Below are 26209 nucleotides of genomic sequence, written 5' to 3'. Positions count from 1 at the left end.
CAATAGTAAAAGGTTTTTACATTACTTTCTGACAGTCGAACTGAGGGTTAATAGGCTGAGAAATTTCCTAATGACTTGATTACATCATTGGATCATCTTTAAAGAGTCACTTTGGAAGGATGTAAATCTGATTTTGCCCTGTTGGTGATTAGGGCCAAACAAAGGCACAGGCTGGTGAGGCTGAAGAGGTGCTTCCAAAGCTTTGCTAGGTAGCTCACCAAACTAAAGCCCCCAGCTTGGAGGCCATATAGCAAATTATGCCAATACTTTAGTAAAAATTTGAGTTATTGCAAGTTCAAAATGAAGGACCATGAACTGCTATAAGAACTGAAGGTATTTCTTTGAGGAATCATGGATTAGAACCTGGAAGTCTGTATCTTTGTCATCAGTAGATGCTAAGAAGTTGCTCTTACAAATGATACAAAGTACTGGGGCTACTGTCTCCATTCTAGAGGTGAAGTAGGTACTCTAATGGTTTAGAGGGCAGGGTCGTTTGCTGAGTCTCCAACCTCCAGAGGTCTTGGGAAATATGAAAAGGTGTCTGTAGAATCCCTTAAAGTCTGCTGTCACCTTCAATATGGCCTCCTCCTCCATCATTGGTCTCACCTCCAAGTCCAAGTCCAGTGTGAGGAACCAAGGCTTGAGTACAAAAACAATTGGGCTTCCAGGCCACTGCTCTGTACCTGAATGTTTCTAAATGTGGTAAATTAGTAATCTGCAGTATTATAAACATAGTATTTATAGGGAACACATCTTTCTTTTGATCTTAGAATTGGCGGTGGGTTTACCTTTACTAAAACCAAGAAAAAACTCTTGTGTTAGTTGCCATTGTGAGTCCATTGCACATTTTTTTGTTGTTTGTAAGATACACTAATGGGAAAAATGGTCAGCATGATTAATGTGGTATGTGGAGTGTAACATTATTTTTCTTCCACCCTGTATGGTTTGGAAAATAGTGCATTTCACCTCTGATTTGGCATTTTAAAAGATTTATACAATTGTACCTGGAAGAGAGGATTTGGTACTTTTAATAAAAGTTTTTTCTTTCTCAAAGGTTTCTGGTACCTGTAGCTTCTACATTGTCATTTGTTCAACTTAAAGAAAAAGTTAGTTTATAGAGTGGTCACTGTTTGCATTGGAAATTTTTGCTCTACATAGTAATCCTTAAAGGTTTAATTTGTGTTATGTTGATGAATTTTATAGGTGACCAAAAGTAGATTCCACTGATAAGTGGTGTACTTGTTTTCTTAGTTATCTAATTTACTAGGTATTTTGTCATACCTAGTGTTGTGCTGAGCAAAGTTAACTAATTAGATTATGTAAAGCAATAATATCACAAAAGTAGATGTATGTTTATCTCTCTACATACCCTGAAAACTTTGAACTCTATTTATGTGGTAGGTTGTATTTACAAGCCAAAATTTTATTTCAAATTGAATTAATCAAACTGTAAAGTACCTAATAAAGTGCGTTTGTTCCAGAGCACCTCATCTTTGGAGAGTAATCTTGAAGGTCTGGCAAGTGTACTGGAGGCAGATATCAATAATTACAAGACCAAAATTCTCAAGATACTAAGTGATTGTGCTGTCAAGATGCCAGAAAAAACAACAATTTATACTACTCTTGTTGGACTTCTGAATGCAAAGAATTACAACTTTGGAGGAGAGGTAGGATGAAAGTGGTAATATGCTTGTATGATATCCATTTAATGGGATAATTTTCATTGGCAGTAAAAACAGACCATGTTTTTGTAGTGGACATGAACATACAAAAGGAGGTTGGCAATTACATAGTGTATTGTAATACACTCCCTGAACACCTGAATTAGCCCTGGTCACCTACCAGCCCGAACTACATCGCCATAGCTTTTACCCACTAAGTGGGTAATTAACTGTTAGCGTTACCAACGCTTACAGGAAAATCTTGTCAAGTGAGTTACCTGAAGTATCGTTGGCAACACTGCTGCAAGTCCCGGCCGAGTGAGGCCGAGATCCCCAATTGCTTTTTGTTCGCCATGCTGTGTGGGTGTGTCCCACATCAGGCGAACTTTTGGTCATTTAGCCCGACCCCCATTTTAGAATTTGGACATCAGATCACGATTTGGACTGTTTTCAATGCATTTTCTCCTGGATGGATATTTTATTGATAGGATTTGGAACTTCTCTCCCAATTTTGACTTTGGGATCAGTACTTTGGACTCGTTTGGATAAGTCAAACAAGACGACGTCGCCGTCTGCTAGCGCCGATGCTTCCACTTTGTTTACATCTTCAACAACAGAGCCTTCTTCTGCTGGAGATGCTGACACTCATCGGCCCTACACATCCTGCAAGCGTAGGATGAGTACCCTCAAACACGATCGACATTCTGTTTGTATTTTATGTAGGAAGATACAGTGTAGTATCAGTCAGATAGGCGGCGAGTCTTGGTAGATCAGATGGAAGAATTATTCAAAAAGTTAGATGACAAGTTACTAGCTGAGTATGTCTAGTCTATTTTTCTAGCTTTATGACTAAATTAACGGAAACTAGAGATAAGGATAGTAGTAATAGTGTTGTAGATACTAATCACCCTTTTTCAGCCCCCTGCCTGTTCCAGAACCAGCCCTAATGGGTGGCGGGGGTCATGGAGAACCTCAAACCTCGAAGGTAGGATCTGCCTGCCCCCCCGGCGGGGAGCAGGCAGTGTTGGCAGCAGATTTCCCCCTTCCCCTCTAAAAGCGTAAGCTCTAAGGTGGATTTAGAATTAGGAATCACTCAGAAGGGTAGGAATTCTAATTTAGGAAGTATTCAGGAAAAGTAGTTGAACGTGGTCTTCTTTGGGTTCAGGTTTGGTTGGGGTCTCTAATGTTTAGGTCTCTCATTAGATCAATCGTCGGTTTTATTTCCTGCTTCGTGCTCTGTGCAACAAAGGTTTCCAGATCCGTGGAAGGTCGTTCAGATTTGGTTTCTGATGTATCTGGTTCTGAATTTTTGTTTTTCCTTGAATACTCCTTCTTCGAAGGTTCCTTTTCCTTTGGGGGTTTAAAATTTCTTTTGTCTTGCGATGGTGGTAATTCTGGCGATCGAGTTTTTCCAATATTCATGATCATGTCTTAAAGAATTTTCTGATTTGATAATGTTTATCAAGATTATCAGGGGCGGGGGGAACAGAACCAGTTTATTTTCTTTGAAATCTATGGGCTCTTTGGCCGCTACAGAATTTTCCAGTTTTTTCCTCATTTTCTTCTAAGCCTTCTTCCATTGCCCTTCTCAATCTTCTTTTCGGTCCGCTCTTCGGAGGGCTCTTCGGGGTCTTTGTTGCTCATCCTGTTTTCTTGGCTTTTAACTTAGCAGAGCAAGGCTTTCTTGCTTCAACCCTGTATATTAGAGCTTCAGCGGCTCCCTCTCTCTCTTTGGGGTTAAGGGAAGGGGTACTTTTTACGGATCCTTCGTCTTTATCACCTTTTGCGAATCCTGTAGTTTCTCAGGCATCTGGTCTAGTTGCTTCTCAGGTGTTTGCGAAGACGTCAGCAACTCCTTATTTCATTCTTTACGGGTTCCTAACCGTAATGTATCCTCCGCGATTCTTGCGGATGCTACGGCAGTCGGCGATTCGCCTGCTCCAGCATTCATTGTATCAGCACCGATAGTTTCCGCAGCCTTTCCATTCTCCAGGATAGTTGGTAATTTACCTTCTTCTGTTACCTTCGGTTCGGTACCTCATAACTTCCCCTTCGATACTCCTCTGAGTTCAGTCCGGTTGGGACCTTCTCCATCTGTCCAACGTCGGCGTTGGGCGCTCTGGTGGTTACTCAGAGTGTGGCTTCTTCCTTCTTCCCTCCTTCGGCTTCTTCTTTCTCAACTTTCCGGCAGGTTTTCTCTGTCCCCCCATATAGGCATCCATGTTGGTTCGGGGTTGATTCCGGGTCTTCAGTTCCAGATTCCCATTCTCATGCGGTTTTGATACATCTGGATTTGAGTGGTTCGGGTGTTGCAGCCTCTTCGCTCTCAGGAGTGGGCGTGGTCCGCCAAGGTGTGGCTGGCCCAAGTGTTGCGTCATCCCCGTTGGGTGGTGCGGGGTTTGCGCAGCCTACTTTGGTGCCTCTAGTGTGTTCGCGATTGATACGTCAGGTGTCCGTCTCACGCACCCAGGTGTAGCAAGTTCCGGGTTTTGGAGTTCGGCGTTTGCTAGGGGTCGGCCTGCCCCTTTCCTGTTCCAGCTCAGTCGGACCAGTCCGACAATCCTCCGGCTCGGTCAGACCAGTCCGACGATCCTCCGGCTCGGTCAGACCAGTCCGACAATCATCCGGCTCGGTCGGACCAGTCCGACAAGGATTGTTCATTTGAAGAAGAGGATCCGGTACCGGATATTAGTTCTCCTTCAGCCAATGAGAATAAGTATAAGCGGATGGTAGACTTCATCCTCGCTTATCCTCAATCCAAGGTTCTGGAGAAGCCTACACTACCGAATCAAACGATGTTCGAGTCGCTATATGCGACAGAACCGGTAGTTGCTCAATCATCAAAGAATCTGGTCTGCTTTGGCTGTGTTGGGCAGGCATTGAGGGAGGCAGACATAGGTTAGTGGCTTTGATAGGGTCGAGTAAGCAGGATTCAACCTTGCTTCGTATTCAGGAGGGGTTTTAACAAGGTAGCGGTTAACCCTTCTGCGGGTGTCAGGGTTCCTCTCAACCTATCTGTTGAGGCTCTTCTCCCTCAGGTTCCTTCATCAATTGTTTGGTCTCAGTTTCATCTAGGGAGGCTTGTATCTTGAAGGACACCTTTGCAGCCATTCGGAGGCCTTGTCCCACTCTGTGTGGATGTGTCCGGGTTGATAGGGTTTTCTCAAACAAGATGGATATACTCCCTCCGGTCGGGTTCTGCCTGACACCTCATCACTTTGGTGTCAGTAGGGCTGGCATACCAGGTTAACATGTCGCCTGACTGTACAACGTTCCTTGGCAGAAGAGGAGGGACTTCTTTTAAAGCTTCCGCCTCACTATCCGGACATTCGGAGAGGGTTCTGTTGAGGGCGCCTTTTGTGCTCTGCAACAGTCTTTTAGGGAGGAGGCTATCTCCTCCATGGTCAATTTTGTATAGCCGTTGTCAGCAGTAGCGTCACAGCAAGCTATGATTAGTGTGGCTGCTCTGGGTTCAGGGATGTGGCCAGTATAACGATCTTGTTGCATCTAACTCATGTCTCCAGTGTCGGCAATTATGCATCGTTGAGGGTACAAAATGTTGAAGTAGAGGGTTCCTGTCTAACAGGGAACAACTGGTACCCACTTGAAGAAGAGTGTCCCCTCTCTCTCTCTCTCTCTCTCTCTCTCTCTCTCTCTCTCTCTCTCTCTCTCTCTCTCTCTCTCTCTCTCTCTCTCTCTCTCTCTCTCTCTCTCTCTCTCTCTCTCTCTCTCTCTCTCTCTCTCTCTCTCTCTCTCTCTCTCTCTCTCTCTCTCTCTCTCTCTCTGTGTCTGCTTTCTCTTCAGGTATGTCTCAGGAATCGCTGGGACTTCCACATTGAGAATGCAGGTATAATCTGGAACGATTCTCGCTTGTCGGATTGTCTGTGATAGTCAGAAGAAGCGCATCTGACATCCGGAAGGTCTATAGTCTCCCCTCTTCCCGACGTTCATCTGTACTCAGATGCCTCATATCAAGGTTGGGGAGCAACCTTGGAGGAACCCGGGCTTCGGGCCTCTGGAGGGATCGGGAACGAGAGGAGTCATAACCTTCGGGAACCTCAGGGCTGTAAAGGAAGCCCTCGGGTGTTTTTAAGTCCTAGTGCGCAAGACAGTAGTGGGTCTGCTTTGTGACATCGTAACTGCCATGTCGTATCTGAGAACTCAGGGGGAACAAGATCATTAGAACTATGCTTTCCAGCATTCGGTCTCATTCATCAGGTAATCAGGAATTGCGGTAGTGTCAAGACGTCTATGACTCTAGCTCCTTGCTGGCCCTAACGCCCTCGGTTCCAGAATTCCTAATGCTCCTTACAGAAGTTCCGATGTTCCTCCGCATGCAGTAGATCTTTTAGACAACCGCATTTTCACCATTATTATCCAAACTCTTGCGTGATGAACCTAGTTGCGGGCGACTGCCGAGCGAACAGCTAGACAGTCCAGACACTCTAAAAGCTATGTCTAGACAGTGTTTCTTTCAGCTTGAGAAGCCAACCTGTAAGCTTTACCAGGTCAGCTTGACATGAGGAAGTCTGTGTCGTAAGGAAGGTCATTCCATCTTTAGGCCTGTCATAACCGAAATCGCTGGTTTTCTCTTATTCCTGCGGAAAGTTGAGATTCTTCCATTTTCAGCTATTGCTGGTTACCGCTCAGCACTTAGTGGTACATTTTTCCATCTTCCTGAAAATTTCTAGTTGTAAGATCTTAGATTTATTACATTCCCTCAGGCTCCCCCGTGCGATTTGTCGGAAGTTCTAATGTTAAGATAACTGGTTAGGTGTTTTTTTCTTTCTTTTGGCTTTAGCTGCAGATAAAAAGGTGGGCGAGCTTCGGGAAGTTTCCTAGGCTGGTTTCCTAGGCGGGAAATGAAGAAGTATTTCTCTTCTTCCGGAAGTCGTGGCGGAGGCTAAAACTCTGCTTCGTTCGTTTAAGGTTCTTTATCTGCAAGTGTTCGGTTCCGGCATCAGCGGGGATGTCTTTATGTCCAATGCGAATATTTATCAAAGGTTGAGAAACTCCGTCCGCTTCTGTGTACACTTCTTGTCTCACCGCGGAATCCTTCCCGTCCACTGTCAAGGATGCGGTTAGGTACTTTCGGAGAAAGGGTTCCTGGTTCCTGGTTCATAAGCGCTCATTACACAAACACAGTTGCGGGCACACTTCACGATTCTCGTGTGGTGCGAGGTTTATGGCCTTGAACACAGTTTACTTTGATGTGACATTATATTTAGCATTTAACAATTTTTTTTTTTTCATTACTGCACAGTATTCGGAGTATGTCCACTTCATCTTCCTTTCTAAGGAATGGTTCAGAGTCTTCTATTCTGGAGTTAGTTTACTTGCGAGTCCATCTGTGTTTTCTTCCTTTACTTAAGAGACGTTCAATTCACCCCACCTCGTATAGCGGCGAATTCTCCTATCTAGGGTGCGTTCAGTTAGCTGAGGTGGTATTCTCTTAGTGCGAAGACTCGGAAGGTTATTCACTTAGTCCACGTTTAATGGCGAAGTCTATTATCTAGGGTGCGCTCATTTAGCTAAGGTAGTATTCACGTAGTGCGGTGGTTATTAGGTTAACCAGATAGAGGAATTCCTCCTAAGCTTTAGAATCTTAAGCAACAGTGATAGTATAATCACATGAACTTAAGTTTAGTACATCTTAAGTATCCTAGTCTTTGATAGTTTCCCTACGAGAGTTCAAAGAGGTGCTCTCGTAGGCTAGCCTAGGTTGTTTCGTCAGCGCAACCTGCAGGGCGGAGGGTCATCGGCTCGGCACACTGCCTCATTCCCTCCTCAATGGGTAGGCTCTGAATAGCCACTTGGGAGATGCATCGTTCTCCTTTTTACATGAAAGTTATTCTCTTAGTCCATGTGTAGCTGCTAACCCTTCTATCGTGGGTGCGTTCATTTAGCTAAGGGTGTACTCTCTTAGTGCGGAAGTTCTTAGAGGCGGCCACTTGGAAGTCGGTATCGGTTTCATGACTTTTCTACCTCAAAGACATTCAGTTTTCTTCGAAGAAGAGTTACTCGCTTGGTCCCTTTGTGACGACCAACTCGATCTTATAATTACGTCGTAATGTTAAGGGTGGGGGGAACTCTAGGTAATGAATGTGGTCTGAGGAAATTTGGAAATTTGGATTCTCTGTTAGTCGGGGTTCATAGTGAGCGTATTAAGTTTGACGTTAGTACTGTGAAGATAGGCAGATCCAGTGGACAGATTTGGTTTCTTCAACCTCTTCTGCGCAGACATCACTGGCAACGGGCGGCGAAGAACTCGAAGATCCTGCACACTCAACTTCTCCTCCATACATGAGAGGCTACAATAGCCACATTGGAGGTTCTTCATACCCCTCCATACATGAGAGTGCTTTGATTAGCCACATGGGAGGTTCATCGTACCCCTCCATACATGAGAGTGCTTTGATTAGCCACATGGGAGGTTCATCGTTCTCCACTAACCATGGGAGGCTGTGATCAGTCACATGGTAGGTTGGTTTTTTATTTTGCTACTCTCTATCCATGAGGAGGTTTGAATACCACATGAGAGGTAGCTCGACTCAGACCCTCCATACATGAGAGTGCTTTGATTAGCCACATGGGAGGTTCATCGTTCTCCACTAATCATGGGAGGCTGTGATTAGCCACATGGTAGGTTGGTTTTTATTTTGCTACTCTCTATCCATGAGGAGGTTTTGAATACCACATGAGAGGTAGCCCGACTCAGACAGTACCTAGACATGAGACTGACGTTGGGGGTACTCTCTCTACAGACATTCTCACCTGCCGAGTGGGATAACCGGGTGAGGATACATTCATTTATACAGAGTAGGCAAATAATGAGTTACCAGCTTTCCTGTTGGCAGGTCGGGCGGAATTAGATTGATCCCATCTCCACTAAATTTTGTTAAATTGGCTAATTCAGGTGTTCAGGGAGTGTATTGCAATATGAAGTTTTCATAATAAAGCTAATATTGTAATACTTACCTGAACACCTGAATGATTCCCACCCTCCTCCCCACTTCAATTTGAATAGTGGATAACGCAATTGGGGATCTCGGCCTCACTCGGCTGGGACTTGCAGCAGTGTTGCCAATGGTACTTTAGGTAACTCATTTGACAAGATTTTCCTGTAAGCGTTGGTAACGCTGACAGTTAATTACCCACTTAGTAGGTAAAAGCTATGGGGATGTAGTTTGGGCTGGTAGGTGACCAGGGATAATCAGACCACTGAGCGGATTAACAGCTCTTCTAGGGCTGGCCTGAAGGATTAGATTTATTTTACGTGGCTAAGAACCAACTGGTTACCTAGCAATGGGACCTACAGCTTATTGTGGAATCCGAAACACATTACAACAAGAAATGAATTTCTATCACCAGAAATAAATTCCTCTAATTCTTCATTTTATATAATATATATATATATATATATATATATATATATATATATATATATATATATATATATATATATATATATATATATATATATATATATATAATGAAGAATTATAGAATTTATAATAAAATCCTCTAATTCTTCATTTTTATATATATATATATATATATATATATATATATATATATATTATATATATATATATATATATATATATATATATATATATATATATATATATATATATATATATATATATATATATATATATATATATATATATATATATATATATAAGGATTTTGACAGAGGAAAAATCTATTTCTGAGTCCAGTCCCGTGTCACCCGGTGAAATTCCATTACAGCGTTAATTTCTAGGTATAACAATGCTAGATATACCAGAGAAAAAGAGCTTTCAGGAAAGCTGGGGTTACTACCCCAGTCGACCGTCTTTTAGAAGACGTCGGTATAATGAAGGGTGAGTGAAATACCACTACCACGGAAATATACTCGAAAGATCTCTCCTTATCAAAACCCCGTAAAGAGCGGTGAGCCGTTACAGCTCCACACTCAACACCCGCCAGGACGGCGACACCAGCGCCACCTACTTCATTCCATGCTAGCACTAACCCCAGACTTGGCATGTGCAAGAAGGGGAGGAGTACTAGACTAGACAGGGAGGGTCACCGGGTGACACGGGACCTTCCTCAGAAATAGATTTTCCTCTGTCAAAATCCCTTTTCTGAGTCCAGTCCCGTGTCAGCCGGTGAAATAGTGATAGAGAATCATGCCAAGACTGCTACTACTGGAAAACAAGGGGGGGTAACCTGAAGAAAAGGCAAAATTGTAACGAAAATAATTTAATTAAAGAATCTCTTCCATGAAGCAAGAATACTTAAAAGTAAGGCAACTTAACTTTAAGGCACACCAATAAACTTAACACTACCAAACACTGGAGGTCTCTGACTGATGGGTAGAAAACCTCAGAAATCTTAAAATTACTTAAAAGTAGTGAAACATGAAATGTGCACAGAACAAGAAATACAACTTAAAAACTTTATATGTAAACTTAGGCTTAAACATGTAAGAGGCAAGACTAATGAAAATAACACACGCAAATATCCGGGTACGTGGAGCCAACAAAAACTGTCCAGTACCCATAAACGAAACAATTATGGCTAATCAGGTTACAGTTTTCCATCATAAAACACAAACATATCAACATGAAGAGCTAGGCAGTGAGGCATAAACTACCAGGAAAACAAGCAGAAAAGCAAATGAGGTAGGCGGTTGGGGAAAAGGAAAGTATATAATTATTTAATGTGGGAGATGACACTTCCCACTGCTACAGTAGAATATTTCAGGGCTTGGTGATTTTAAATAGTGGCGTTTAAACACTAGAGGTGATTTCCAACCCGTATATTTTGATAACTCTGAAAAGTCCATATTATGAAAATAATTAGTAGAAGTAGCCACTGCTCGAATATCATGAACTTTAGGAACTGAGTCTGGGTTGGCTTGTTTAATGAAATACAGAATCTGTTGTCTTATACCATTAAGGGAAAGAGTACCACCTTTCTCCCTGATAAAAAGAGGACCCGACTTACTCTGTGGAGTTCTTGAGAGATAAGATTTAAGTGTATGGACTGGACATAAAGATTGATCTTGAGGAAGGGGCACCACCTTCCAGGGAGACCACCTGTCCTGTGGGTCTTCGTTTTTAGCTAAAAAACTAGGGTCAGGGGAGAGGAGGACTTCTCCGGATGGGAGGAAGTTAACAAAATTACCACCTCTAGTGAGAGCTGACAGCTCTGAAATTCTAGCACCTGAAGCCAAACTAAGTAAAAATAAGGTTTTCCTTAACAGATCTTGATAAGAGCAATTTAAGTTATCCAACTCTGACGCTAATTTAAGGACGTCGTTGAGAAACCAAGTAACCGAATGTGGACGTGAAACTGGCCTCAGACGAGCACATGCTGTGGCGGAATTCACACCCACAAACAACACAACACGCAACACTCACCCTGATCTTCGGTTGCTGGAGATGGATAAGGTCCACGGTCGCCAATCACAGCACACAACCACGAAACAAAAACTTAAACCGACCCTCCACCAACAACGAACAAACAAAAAAAAAGAAGAGACATGAACCATTAATGCTGGTACCAAAAAAAACAGACGAACTCCCGTTCACTTTCAAGGTTGGACCTCAACTGCCCAAGACCTCCCCAAAAAACGAAAAACTCCCGACAGACCGACAGACAGAGAGACAGCCGTAAAACCAACTCCAACAACCGAACCACTCACAACGACAATTACACTCTCTCTCTCTCTCTCTCTCTCTCTCTCTCTCTCTCTCTCTCTCTCTCTCTCTCTCTCTCTCTCTCTCTCACAAAACGTTGGGAAATGCTAAATAAAAACAAATTTCTTCATCCCTCTATATTTCTCCCCCCTTTTAGCATTTCCCAACCAACACCTTTCACACCTCTTTCAAATCGCCTTACGCAACACCCACGGATGCTCACTAGCAGGTCCTCTAGATCGCGTTCGCGGGCACGCAATCATTCTCTCAGACTCGCTCTCTCTTCCAGCAACATTCAGATTTACATTTTCTCCTCCATTCTCTCTCAGATTCACGCTATCTTCTTCACTATTACCACTCTCAATTTCATCCACAATCTCATCTATACCCTCTAACTCGTTCCCAAATACCTCCCCAATTCTTCAACTAACCCATCCCATTCGCTCATTGACCTTTCCAATTCTTGCAACGATTCATTCATGCTTTCAATCACTCGTCTATCACTGCTACGCTCTCTTACTCTTACACTTTCGCTCACCTCCAACCGTTCACTAACCCCTACACGTTCAGTCAACTCAGTTATATCAAACCCGCATATGCTACACGTTCTATCCATACCATCCCATTCATCCGTATTACACGCTTTATCACTCATTTCCACTTTGGCACTCACACCCCTATCACACAACTTACGACCATTCAGTTTACGTTCTTCTTCCTTTTTCTTACGTTTTTACCATACTCTATCAAAACAAATTGCTGATCCTCATGCAACAACCCCTCACGATACATGCATCACACGCACCGCTTGCATCCTGGAGGATCCACCCATTTGAACCCCCTTCACACTCAGTTTCCCGAATTCGCTGTCACAGTCACCCTCTTTCGTCTACATACACTTGATACATGCCCTTCCATTCCACATTCGACACATTTCGCGCCTCGGTTCTGAACACATTCTCGCATAATGCCCATTCTTACCACAGTTACCACATATTACATTCACTCTCGGGTACCCCTACAACCATTAGCAACATGACCCACCTGTCCGCACTGGGTAGCATTTAACCCCTATCTTTCATACACTCCCTTACCAAATGTCCCCGGTTGCCCACACCTGAAACACGCTCCTAAAGCCCATCTACACTCATTCTTTGTATGTCCTTCCTTTCCACATCTAAAACACTTCGCTCGACTTCCACTCATCGACCTTCCCTTTGTACACTACTATCCCTAACCCGTCCAACCCGTTGTTCCCTTACAAACCCATCATTCATCCTCACTGGCACCTCTACATTACTTGCTCTTACACTCCTATCTATTACACTATCGGCCATTCTCATTGGGCCCCTCAACACTGCATCCCTAAAGCTTCCGAACTCTGGTACTCTCTCATCTACCCCAGCCCTTACACTTACACTTCTGCTCTCTTTTATAACCCTGTCAAGCTCATAATCTTCTACAATTTCCAAGATTTCTCCCCAAGTCAACCTTTCATTCGTCCATCTTTTCTTCTCCTTCCGCTTCAAGTTCACAAATTCTCTAACTCCATCTGGCACTGTCCCTAACAACTTCCGTACTAACTCCTTACATTCATCTATCCCATCATCCCCAAACTTCTTCCTTGCCAACGTCTCCAACCGACAAGCATACAGTGACAAGGTTTCCCCAGCTTTCATTCTTGCCTCATCAAATTCATTCTTCCTCTTATACTTAACACTCGCTTTCATACGCCTCGCTTGCTCAACTAATCTAGCTTTCACCTTGTCATACTCAACATCTCCCACACTCATAATAACCCTATACATGTCAAGTAAAAACCCAGTCAAATACTCTCCTAATTCTCGTGCCCATACTCTCTTACTTTCCCCATACTTATCCTGACAAAACCTTTCATACTCCCTAAAGAAATCATGCACATCCCTACTTCCATACTCATTATACTTTTCACACCGGGTACCTCCTCACATACATAGCCTTTCTCACTTCTTTCTCACTTTCACTCTCACTTTTCGCTACTTTCGCTCTGTCCTTTCATACCCTCTTCCGAATACAAAGAGTCCACTTCTGCACTTACATTCATCTTACTCATTACACTCTTCTTCCCCCTCTTTTTATCCACTTTTATCCACTCACCTCCATCCACCTCACTATCACTACTGCCTTCACCCTCTCCCTTCTTTCCTGCCTTTCCCACTTCCTTTCCCTTCTTACCAGTTTCCTTTCCTCCTTCCCTTCTTCCCTTTTTCTTCCCCTGACTTATCCTTACTTTCCCTCTGTTCCTTCCCTTGCTTTTCATTCCTCTTTTCCTTACCCTGCCTCTCATTCCCTCGTTTCTTACTTCCTATTCCCATATCACTTTCATCACTCACGCTTCCATTCACTTCTTCCTCCTTTTCTTTCTCTCTTGCCCTTCACACGTTCCAGAGAACCTGCCTCCAACAGCCCCTTCTCCAAAAACACCCTTGAACATACCTTTCACCATTTCTTCCACACCTTTCATCATTCCCTCCAACTTTTTATCTATCCTCTCTTCCATCCTCTCTTCCATTCTCTCTTCTGACTCTTTCATCTCCCCTTTCATTTCTTCTTTTGCACTTCTTAGTATTCCCTCCACCTCCTCCAACTGACTCCTCAATCTCTCATTCTCACCCCTCAACCACGTATTCTCCTCTCTCAACCTTACCAGTTCCTCTTCCATCCTTCTCTTCAGTCACACTACCAGCCACCAATCTCACTTGCAGCTGCAATACCAGCTGCCCCACGTTGGGCGCCAAATATTATGTGGCGGAATTCACACCCACAAACAACACAACACGCAACACTCACCCTGATCTTCGGTTGCTGGAGATGGATAAGGTCCACGGTCGCCAATCACAGCACACAACCACGAAACAAAAACTTAAACCGACCCTCCACCAACAACGAACAAACAAAAAAAAAGAAGAGACATGAACCATTAATGCTGGTACCAAAAAAAACAGACGAACTCCCGTTCACTTTCAAGGTTGGACCTCAACTGCCCAAGACCTCCCCAAAAAACGAAAAACTCCCGACAGACCGACAGACAGAGAGACAGCCGTAAAACCAACTCCAACAACCGAACCACTCACAACGACAATTACACTCTCTCTCTCTCTCTCTCTCTCTCTCTCTCTCTCTCTCTCTCTCTCTCTCTCTCTCTCTCTCTCTCTCTCTCTCTCTCTCTCACAAAACGTTGGGAAATGCTAAATAAAAACAAATTTCTTCATCCTCTATATTTCTCCCCCTTTTAGCATTTCCCAACCAACACCTTTCACACCTCTTTCAAATCGCCTTTACGCAACACCCACGGATGCTCACTAGCAGGTCCTCTAGATCGCGTTCATGGGCACGCAATCATTCTCTCAGACTCGCTCTCTCTTCCAGCAACATTCAGATTTACATTTTCTCCTCCATTCTCTCTCAGATTCACGCTATCTTCTTCACTATTACCACTCTCAATTTCATCCACAATCTCATCTATACCCTCTAACTCGTTCCCAAATACCTCCCCAATTCTTCAACTAACCCATCCCATTCGCTCATTGACCTTTCCAATTCTTGCAACGATTCATTCATGCTTTCAATCACTCGTCTATCACTGCTACGCTCTCTTACTCTTACACTTTCGCTCACCTCCAACCGCTCACTAACCCCTACACGTTCAGTCAACTCAGTTATATCAAACCCGCATATGCTATACGTTCTATCCATACCATCCCATTCATCCAGTATTACACGCTTTATCACTCATTTCCACTTTGGCACTCACACCCCTATCACACAACTTACGACCATTCAGTTTACTTACGTTCTTCCCTTTCTTACGTTTTTTACCATACTCTATCAAAACAAATTGCTGATCCTCATGCAACAACCCCTCACGTACATGCATCACACGCACCGCTTGCATCCTGGAGGATCCACCCATTTGAACCCCTTCACACTCAGTTTCCCGAATTCGCTGTCACAGTCACCCTCTTTCGTCTACATACACTTGATACATGCCCTTCCATTCCACATTCGACACACTTCGCTCTCGGTTCTGAACACATTCGCATAATGCCCATTCTTACCACAGTTACCACATATTACATTCACTCGGGTACCCCTACAACCATTAGCAACATGACCCACCTGTCCGCACGGTAGCATTTAACCCCTATCTTTCATACACTCCCTTACCAAATGTCCCGGTTGCCCACACCAAAACACGCTCCTAAAGCCCATCTACACTCATTCTTTGTATGTCCTTCCTTTCCACATCTAAAACACTTAGCTCGACTTCCACTCATCGACCTTCCCCTTTGTACACTACTATCCCTAACCCGTCCAACCCGTTGTTCCCTTACAAACCCATCATTCATCCTCACTGGCACCTCTACATTACTTGCTCTTACACTCCTATCTATTACACTATCGGCCATTCTCATTGGGCCCCTCAACACTGCATCCCTAAAGCTTCCAAACTCTGGTACTCTCTCATCTACCCCAGCCCTTACACTTACACTTCTGCTCTCTTTATAACCCTGTCAAGCTCTAATCTTCTACAATTTCCAAGATTTCTCCCCAAGTCAACCTTTCATTCGTCCATCTTTTCTTCTCCTTCCGCTTCAAGTTCACAAATTCTCTAACTCCATCTGGCACTGTCCCTAACAACTTCCGTACTAACTCCTTACATTCATCTATCCCATCATCCCCAAACTTCTTTCCTTGCCAACGTCTCCAACCGACAAGCATACAGTGACAAGGTTTCCCCAGCTTTCATTCTTGCCTCATCAAATTCATTCTTCCTCTTATACTTAACACTCGCTTTCATACGCCTCGCTTGCTCAACTAATCTAGCTTTCACCTTGTCATACTCAACATCTCCCACACTCATAATAACCCTATACATGTCAAGTAAAAACCCAGTCAAATACTCTCCTAATTCTCGTGCCCATACTCTCTTACTTTCCCCATACTTATCCTGACAAAACCTTTCATACTCCCTAAAGAAATCATGCACATCCCTACTTCCATACTCATTATACTTTTCACACCGGGTACCTCCCTCACATACATAGCCTTTCTCACTTCTTTCTCACTTTCACTCTCACTTTCGCTACTTTCAGCTCTGTCCTTTCATACCCTCTTCCGAATACAAAGAGTCCACTTCTGCACTTACATTCATCTTACTCATTACACTCTTCTTCCCCTCTTTTTATCCACTTTTATCCACTCACCTCCATCCACCTCACTATCACTACTGCCTTCACCCTCTCCCTTCTTTCCTGCCTTTCCCACTTCCTTTCCCTTCTTACCAGTTTCCTTTCCCTTCTTCCCTTTTTCTTCCCCTGACTTATCCTTACTTTCCCTCTGTTCCTTCCCTTGCTTTTCATTCCTCTTTTCCTTACCCTGCCTCTCATTCCCTCGTTTCTTACTTCCTATTCCCATATCACTTTCATCACTCACGCTTCCATTCACTTCTTCCTCCTTTTCTTTCTCTCTTGCCCCTTCACACGTTCCAGAGAACCTGCCTCCAACAGCCCCTTCTCCAAAAAAAAACACCCTTGAACATACCTTTCACCATTTCTTCCACACCTTTCATCATTCCCTCCAACTTTTTATCTATCCTCTCTTCCATCCTCTCTTCCATTCTCTCTTCTGACTCTTTCATCTCCCCTTTCATTTCTTCTTTTGCACTTCTTAGTATTCCCTCCACCTCCTCCAACTGACTCCTCAATCTCTCATTCTCACCCCTCAACCACGTATTCTCCTCTCTCAACCTTACCAGTTCCTCTTCCATCCTTCTCTTCAGTCACACTACCAGCCACCAATCTCACTTGCAGCTGCAATACCAGCTGATTTTACGTTGGCGCCAAATATTATGTGGCGGACTTCACACCCACAAACAACACAACACGCAACACTCACCCTGATCTTCGGTTGCTGGAGATGGATAAGGTCCACGGTCGCCAATCACAGCACACAACCACAAAACAAAAACTTAAACCGACCCTCCACCAACAACGAACAAACAAAAAAAGAAGAGACAACCATAAACCATTAATGCTGGTACCAAAAAAACAGACGAACTCCCGTTCACTTTCAAGGTTGGACCTCAACTGCCCAAGACCTCCCCAAAACGAAAAACTCCCGACAGACCGACAGACAGAGAGACAGCCGTAAAACCAACTCCAACAAAAAAACCACTCACAACAAATCTCTCTCTCTCTCTCTCTCTCTCTCTCTCTCTCTCTCTCTCTCTCTCTCTCTCTCTCACTCTCTCTCTCTCTCTCTCTCTCTCTCTCTCTCTCTCTCTAACAGATCCTTGATCTCTCTCTCTCTCTCTCTCTCTCTCTCTCTCTCTCTCTCACAAAACGTTGGGAAATGCTAAATAAAAACAAATTTCTTCATCCCTCTATAATGCTCTGGGGATGGATGAAAAATACGAACCTGTAAGGTCAATTTTAAAGCCGTAAAGAAATACTTTCTTCAATGCCGACTTGACTGTGGTAATAGTAGCCGGAGCCAGGCCTTTCTCAAACAGTGACCTAAAGAAGGAAACTCCTAAATTAGTCGTCATAATTTTGGCTTCAGAAGCTTTCAGGAAGGAGGCTAACTTCTTGACTGCTGAGTCATATTGCCTAATAGTAGAATCTCTTTTATCTGATTCTAAAACAGAGTGTTAACAGGGTCAATGTTTGCTCCTTTTTGAGCTGCGAACTTTATAAAGTCCATAAAGCTAGGGCATCTTGAATCCTTGAGGAAGCTGACACAGTCTTGGTTTGTACTGTCTGGGTCAGAATGGGCTTGGGAATCCAAGACTCCATGAAGCCCAGTTCCTGAAGGAGAGGGAACCAATTGCTCTTCGGCCAATAGGGGGCTACCAGAGCTGGTTGACCTTTGAATGTCCTCAGTTTGTGTAAAACTTTCAGCAGCAAATTTATTGGAGGGAACAGATAAATTCTCTCCCAACTGTTCCAATCTACTGTCATTGCGTCTGTGGCGAACGCCTGAGGGTCCAGGTTGGGGGCTACGTAACAGGGGAGCTTGAAGTTGCTCTCTGTTGCGAACAGATCCACTTGGAGTCCCGGGACCCGGCGGCAAATCCACTGAAAAGATTCCGCGTCCAGGGACCACTCCGTCTCCAACGGAGTAGTCCTGGACAGAGAATCCGCCACCACGCCCGGACGCCTGCCAGGTGGGTGGCTGACAGGTGCCAACCGTGCTTGTTCGCCAGGGAGAAGATAGCTACCATTACTTGGTTTACTCGACCTGATTTGGAGCCGCCCCTGTTGATGCAATGAACCACCACTGCGCTGTCTAGCACCAACCTGATATGAATCCGATTGGGAGGGCGGATTTTCTTCAGCGTCAGAAAGACCGCCATGGCTTCCAGGGTGTTTATATGGAACTGCTGAAACATTGTGGACCACGTTCCCTGTACTTTTGTTTTGGTGAATATCCCCCAGCCGCTTAGAGAAGCGTCTGTGTGGATAACTAGTGCCGGAGGGGGAAACTGAAGTGGGACTGCTTTTGGACAGGCCCTTGACTGTGGTCCAAGGTCGAAGCCTTGTCTTTAAGATCCGAGGGATAGAGGAGACCCTGTCCCTGAGCTTGGTGTTTGCTCGGCTCCGCCACACCCTGTTTATGTCCTTTAACTTGGCTTTCAAGAGCAGGTCTGTTACTGAAGCAAACTGAGAGACCCGAGGACCCTTTCCTGGGACCGGCGGGATGCTGACTGATTTTTGAGAAACCTCTTGGTGAGAGACGCTATCTCTTTCCTCTTGGAAGGAGGGAGAGACAACGTGTGGGAGGACAGGTCCCACTGAAGACCCAGCCATTGAAACCGAGACTCGGAGTCAGGCGGGACTTCTCCTGTTCAGCTGAAACCCAATGACTCTAGGAAATTGGTGACTATGGACGTGGCTTTCTGACACCGGCACAGTTGGAGCCCAGATTATCCAGTCGCCCAGGCACGCTGCTAGGGAGATTCCTTGGGACCGGAGCTGCTGTACTACCGTATCCGCCAGCTTGGTGAATATCCTGGGTGCAATGTTCAGACCGAAGGGCATGACCCTGAAGGAGTAGGCTTGGTTCCCGAGTCTGAAACCGAGGAACTGAGAGAAGTTCGCGCAACTGGGACGTGATAATAAGCGTCTGAAAGATCGATAGAGGTGGTGACGGCTCCACGCGGAAGTAGAGTCCGACCTGAGCTACCGTAAGCATGCGAAACTTGTCGCATTTTATGTAGAGATTTAGACGCCGACAGATCCAGGATCACTCTTAGCTGATCGGAGCCTTTTTTGGGAACAGTGAATAGCCTGCCTTGAAATTTTAGGTGCCTTGCTTTCTTTATTGCTCGTTTGTTGAGCAATCCTTTTACATAATCCTGTAGGATTGATGTGGGTGGCTGGTAAAATCTGTTTGGAGGGGGAGGATTCTTGATCCAGCTCCACCCCAGTCCCTTGGACACAATGCTGTGTGCCCACGGGCTGAAGGTCCACTGGTCCCTGAACCAATACAGGCGACCGCCTACCTGCGTTTTCTCAGTGGGAGGGAGCGGGTTTGTTCCCTCTACCACGACCTCTCCCCCTTGGGGTGGTGTTGGATTTTCCTCTGTAGGGGGCCTTGCCCCTTCCTCCCCTTGCCACCCTGTTGAGGCCGTGAAAAAATCCACGACCTTCATATGTAGGGTTGTATGCTGGTGAGGATACATAGGAGGGCGCCGCTGGTTGAACCAAAACATACTGCTGGGGTTGGGACTTAGAGGTAGATGGCTGGGCCACTGCCGAGACCGGGACGGCTTGAACCATCGCCTGATGAGGCCTCTTATGCCTCCTGAACCTTTTTCCTCCTCTCGTCTGGGGGCCGGCCGATTCTGGGGTCTTGCGCTTATAAGTGGGAATTCCCCACCGAGCGCGAAGACTCTGATTGGCCCGTGTAGCTTCGGACATGACGGATGTAACCTCTCCTTCAGGGAAGAGGTTAGGTCCCCAGATTGAACTTTTAATGAGCTTGTTAGGCTCGTGGCGGATTGTAGCGTCAGCAAAAATAAATTTTCTACATTCCAGCCTAGCCATAACAAACTCATGCAAGTCTAACTGGAAGGTCGCCAGGAAAGACTTAGCCAGGACCTGGAAAAAGGGCTCGTCCGAGCCGGAGACGGCAGTAGCCTCGGTAAGACAGCCGGAGCTCAAGGACCGGGCTAACTTAGTCCGGGTCTCAAACTCCGCCTTTAACAAAGATTCCGGCAGCTTAGGGAGTTGCTCACTAAACTGCGTGGAAGCGCAAAGAGGGTCCAGCTTGCCTACAGTGAAAGTGGACGGGCGCCCACCCAGAACTCGTTACTTCCTGGGAATACCAGGGAAGTAGGGTCTGTTTCCCTCAATTGAGGAAAGGGGTTCCCATCGAGGCATGCTCGGTCGTGGCCAGAGCAATTTTATCCATACAAGGAGTGGGAAGATCTTCACCTAGGGTGAACATCGTGAAATTGCCCTTGAAAGGGGTCAATTTTGTGTTCACTGCCTGCCACTCCGTCAGAGTGCGAGGGAGAGCCGACTGGGCTTGGTCTCTAGGGATGATGACAGTTTCCCTAGGAACCTTGTCTGACCAATCCAGGCTTCTTCGGTAAGCCTCACGAAGCCAGGATAAGGGGGCAAGAGATCGGGGGAAGAACTCCAACTCCTCCAACCGTCTCGTGCCCAGACCGTCTAAGGTGAGTTTGCCATCATGTTGATGGCCCGGAGGCGAACCGCCTAGGGTTTCCGACATCAAACGCGGGAGGTCCGCAGTGTCGGGGATAGAGTACTGCGGTTCGGCTTTAGGTTGGCGAGCCAAACCTTCCAGTACACTGTCATAAGTGGCAAACTTTTCGGAGATCTTCTCAAACCTTGAGTCTAGATCCTGCGTGAACTGTTTGTACAGTTCAGTGGCCAGGGCTTGTGCGTCAAAAAGAGGCTGGGGAGGAGGGCTTGGTTTTGCAGCCCTCTTACTCGCGCCCTTGCCGGAGGAGCTAGACTTACTCCCAGAGGCTACCGGTCCTGGGACCTTAGCCTCCGACGGGGGGAAGGGCAATGCCTTCTTAGAAGACGAGGACTTATAGCCCTTCGCCTTCCATGAAGTCTTCAACTTGGGGATAGCAGACGGAGCTCTATCACCCAAAGAAGAAGACTTCACAAAACCTGAAAAAGATGACATAGATGAATCAGGGGAGTTAAACAAAGAGGGGCCCGCCCCAACCTCCTCACTTACCTCTCCACTTACCACCAGGTCCTGCTCCGTATTCATAGGTTCCAAGTCGAGATTTAGTGCGGCAACATCCTCCGAGACCTCGGCGTACAAAATGTCCACTTGAGGTGGCTGGGTCGCATCGAGGATCTGCTGGATAATAGGGGTGGCAAGTTCTTCCGGAACTGCTGCGGCCACCCGTGCGCCGGGGTAAAGCAGATCCCTCAACCTGGCGTCGAGGACGAGGGCTTCCCCGACGGAACATTTCTGCCGAACCCAGCCACCCAGGCCCGGAGGGATTCCAAGGCAGACTTCTTGGAATTTTCATCCGCCTGCAAGGAAACCTGTGGTTAGTCAGGAATGCAAAGACCGACGGAAGAGATAATCAACGAACGTATGAGGAGCATGGACCGGAGGAAAGAAGACTTTCACTTACCGACTCGTCTTGGATGGTTGAGGAGAGAGCGAAGCAAACCTCACAGCCATCGGGTGCCAAACAACCAGGTCGTCTAGCCGGACCGCACAACCCGCTGGGTCCGACACACTACGTGCCCGTAGGGTTGTTGAAGGGAGGCGGTATATATATATATATATATATATATATATATATATATATATATATATATATATATATATATATATATATAAGAAGAATTGGAGGAATTTATTTCTGGTGATAGAAATTCATTTTTATATATATTTTATATATATATATACACACAAATATACAGTATTCATCAAAAATTATTTCTTGGGTTACAACACTTGTTCCGGGTTTAGACGCTGATTCGTTGGAAGAAATATGGCTCCTTAAAGGGCAGAATGGTCAAAATTTGGAGATTTGTTGATGAAAACTCAATTAAAATGTTATTTACCTTGTTTATTAGACACCCAAATGATTAATAGTAAGGTTTTCTTACGATTTTCGACGATACTGTATTGCAGGTTACAACGATTTTCGGCTTACGATGCAGCATCAGAACAGAACCCCTCCATAAACTGGGGACTGCATATATTTATATGTATATATATATAATATATATATATATATATATATATATATATATATATATATATATATATATATATATATATATATATATATATATATATATATATATATATATATATAACACCTTCTAAAAACATAACAAACATCTCACACGTCTCGAACTCTCGCCATACCCGCGCAATAACTTCTCGCTGCTGGGAAGAAAGGCCGGGTATGATACATGAAACATACGTGCCGGGTCTAAGCGATGTCAGGCAGGGCAGCCGATCGAGACCACAGGTCTACCCCAAAGCCAAATCAAAAAGTCCTTCAAAAGAAGGCATCGTGCTTACCCCATACAAAAATGGGAATAAAAGCACGTTAAAAGAAGAAGAAGAAGATATATACATATATATATGTATATATATATAAAATACATCAAGTATAAGGGAGCCCATAGAAATGCCAAAATGTGGAAAATAAAGGCTATACAGTAAACCCCCCATTAGCGTTCTCATGATTCACGGACTCACGCATTCGCGGGTTTCTCTGTGGAACATATCTAGCCATTATTCGCGGAAAATTCCCCCGTTTGCTGTATTTTTCACTGAGAAATATTCACTAATTACTGTATTTTCATATAATTTTCATGAGTAAATGCACTTTTTGTGATAAAACTATTAAAATACTCAGGTATAAGCATTTTTACAGGGTTTTTTTGTGTTTAAACTATCAAAATGGGCAGTTCTAAGTGTTTTTAGAGGGGTTTTAAGTATTCGCATATTTTAGCTATTCGTGGGGGGTGTGGTACGCATCCCCCGCAAATACGGGGGGTTCACTGTATTTCAGAGACCGAACTCTCTCGGCAGGCAAATAGTGAATGAGAAAAGGTTACGGAAAAGCAGTATTTATACCAGAAGATCCATAGGTCTGCCATTAAGTCACTCCAGTTGACAGTTTCTCTTTAACCTTCTTGATTGCTGGTTGGAGGAAGATTCTGTCTATAATATCTGAATTCCACTCACCTCTTGAAAGACCCATGATGTTTCTTTGCTTAATCAAAGCTGATTCCACCATCTGGCTTTTGAACCGACAATTGCTGTTATAAATAATACAAGACTTATTCCAGTTTATTCTGTGGTTAAAAATAGCTGAGCTCTGTTGTCTGTACCTAACTGAATGTTTATGCTGTATTAATCTTTGGGGGAGTGATTTGCCTGTGAAATTGATATAAGATTGGTCACAGTCGAGGCAAGGGATTTCGTAAACTCCTGTGTCTTTGGGGATTGGTTTTTGTTGGACATTAATCAGGGGTTTGGCTAAGGTATTTGGGTAGGTAAAAGCAAAAGTGTTAGAGTTTCCTAGTGTCTGTGTCAACATCTTAATCCTGTCCAGGTGTGGGGTTTTAATTTTATTGTTGTGGGTCTCTCTGGTCTCGTTATGGGGGGATTGTAGAAAATAGTGTTATATATAATACACATATATATGTGTGTGATTAGTGTTAGTTCTTATTAGTTTTGTATTAATATGACATTGATTTGCTAACTTACAGGTATTTGAGTCTGCTTCGTGATAAATAATTTTGATTATCTTTTTTATATCTTTGCAGTTTGTTGATCTGATGGCTCGAAAACTGAAGGAGGCACTGAAGTCTTGCTACTGGAAGACTGCTCGTTATGTTCTTAGATTCTTTGCAGATCTGGTAAATTGTCATGTCATTTCCACCAACTCACTTCTTCAGTTACTTCACACTTTCTTAGACACTGCTAGAGATGACAATTCCCCACAAGGTAAGTTGCTGTTAAATTTATGTACCCAGTGAAACCAGAATTGAACTGTAACATTTACTCAATTTGATTAATGAGATAAGGGTTAGAATTATATACTTTGTGAAAAGGCTATTACCGTTGCAGATTTTACTTTTCTTGAAAATTTTAGTATCTTTCTGGTGAAATTGTGCACAGAACTAGCAGTAAAAGTAATGGTGTATACACTAGAAACATGCAGTATGTTTTAAATCTTAATTGCTGAAAAGTACAATCATTTGCATAAAATTTGAGGTTCTTAAGATTTATGCTTGTTACTTTAATACTCTGTAGTATGTAATGCATATGTAGATTTGTTCGTAACTTTTTCAGTCTATCCACACTGCCTTGTTTTCAATTGCAGTGTTGGAGGCATATTTTTCTGAGATGCATGCCCAGGTAGGTTTAGTGAGGGATTATTTATGGAAAATCATTGTAATACTCATTCATGGTATGCTCTGTTCAGCAATTTGATGATATATAACTGTGAGCACAAAGCTTAGCTGCTTATTGTGGACACAGGCAGGGTAAGACAAGGTGTGGAGTAGGAAGTAATTTTTATAAACAAATAGCATTTAACAGCTTGCTGCTACATGAACATCTCCAGTGAGACACTTTAGACCATACACTGTACTCTGTTATATAAAGTTCATTAAGGCATAGTAGTAGTATTGCCTTTTGTATTCTTGTTATTAAAAATTTGTTGAATTTCCTAATAGATAGATAATGAAAAATAATTCAAGCATTCAACAGTATTTACAGGTAATTAAGTAATGGCATAAAATATACATTGTCATGTGCAGTCCATCTAGACCACACAAACACAAGTCAGGCTGCTTCAGCAAGTTTGACCGCTGTTGATCACCATATGCTGGTTTGTTTGCAGTTAGGGATATATTGATTTCCAATTTTTGAGAAGTTATAAAAAAAGTAGTTGTTGATGCTTTTGGGCAATTTAATGTGCCAATTAGCATATCCTAAAGTATTAGTGCTCACAGAAATAAATTATTCACAGGGGCTTACAAACAATTTTGTTTTATCACTTTCATGGCCCAGTGAGTGACAAATTTTCACCAAACTTTTAATCCCATTTATTTAGATTTTGTAAATTTTACTTTAGTACCATACTAAAGTATCACTGTTTTCTCTGTTGAAAACAGCAGTACCAAAGAAAATGTAGAGTTGGGCATATTTTATTTGATTTTTTAAACAGAAGGGATCATTCATGTACACTCAAACACCACAGACTGAAAATATATATATATATGTAAAATTACACTGTTATAATGCATTGGATAATACAGTATAATGATCTTAGCATAACTCTTGTAAAAAATACAGTTGTTTTAAGAAACCTGTTTTGTATCTTTTTGATAAGGTTATGTTAAGATAATCATACTGCATTGTTTAATGCGGTATAATATTTACATCCACAAAAGGCCTTCTGGAAATTTTTAAACAACTCATATACTCCTCCCTCAGTGTCTTCAACTCAAGCTCACAAATTCTAACTAATCATGTGACTACAGTACCTACAAAAATTTTTAGTATTTCTTTGAACACTCAGGAGATAATAGAAGAACTGATTTTTAGTGTTAAATTTGTCACGGCCTGTGCTTTGTCACTCCTATCAGAAGAAAAATAATTAGGGAAAAATAATGATTGCTATGAAAAAGTGTAGCCCAGTTCCACAGTAAACTAAAGAATGTATTGTATTATATGATGGAGTTTGATTATTTTTGTGCACATTATATAGTGACAGACATTGGTGGTATAAGATGGTACATTTCATTGTGTTTCATATGGTATGTCTTTTTGTTTACT

At 43.6% G+C, this 26209-nt stretch overlaps 1 protein-coding gene across 2 annotated transcripts in view; it reads left to right on the top strand.

Moving 5' to 3' along the window:
- Cbp80 (Nuclear cap-binding protein subunit 1) overlaps positions 1–26209 on the top strand; it is a 198151-nt gene that overhangs the window by 46086 nt on the left and 125856 nt on the right. For both annotated transcript variants that reach the window (XM_067129891.1, XM_067129890.1), the window contains exons 3-4: positions 1482–1667; positions 24190–24370. In XM_067129891.1, coding sequence (XP_066985992.1) covers positions 1482–1667; positions 24190–24370 — 367 coding nt within the window. The remainder of the gene's footprint in view (positions 1–1481; positions 1668–24189; positions 24371–26209) is intronic.

This window comes from Macrobrachium rosenbergii, chromosome 28 (genome assembly GCF_040412425.1).
Source record: "Macrobrachium rosenbergii isolate ZJJX-2024 chromosome 28, ASM4041242v1, whole genome shotgun sequence".
Classification (NCBI taxonomy): domain Eukaryota; kingdom Metazoa; phylum Arthropoda; class Malacostraca; order Decapoda; family Palaemonidae; genus Macrobrachium; species Macrobrachium rosenbergii.
The sequence above is the reverse complement of the archived record's forward strand: the minus strand, read 5'-3'. Positions and strand labels throughout refer to the sequence as shown.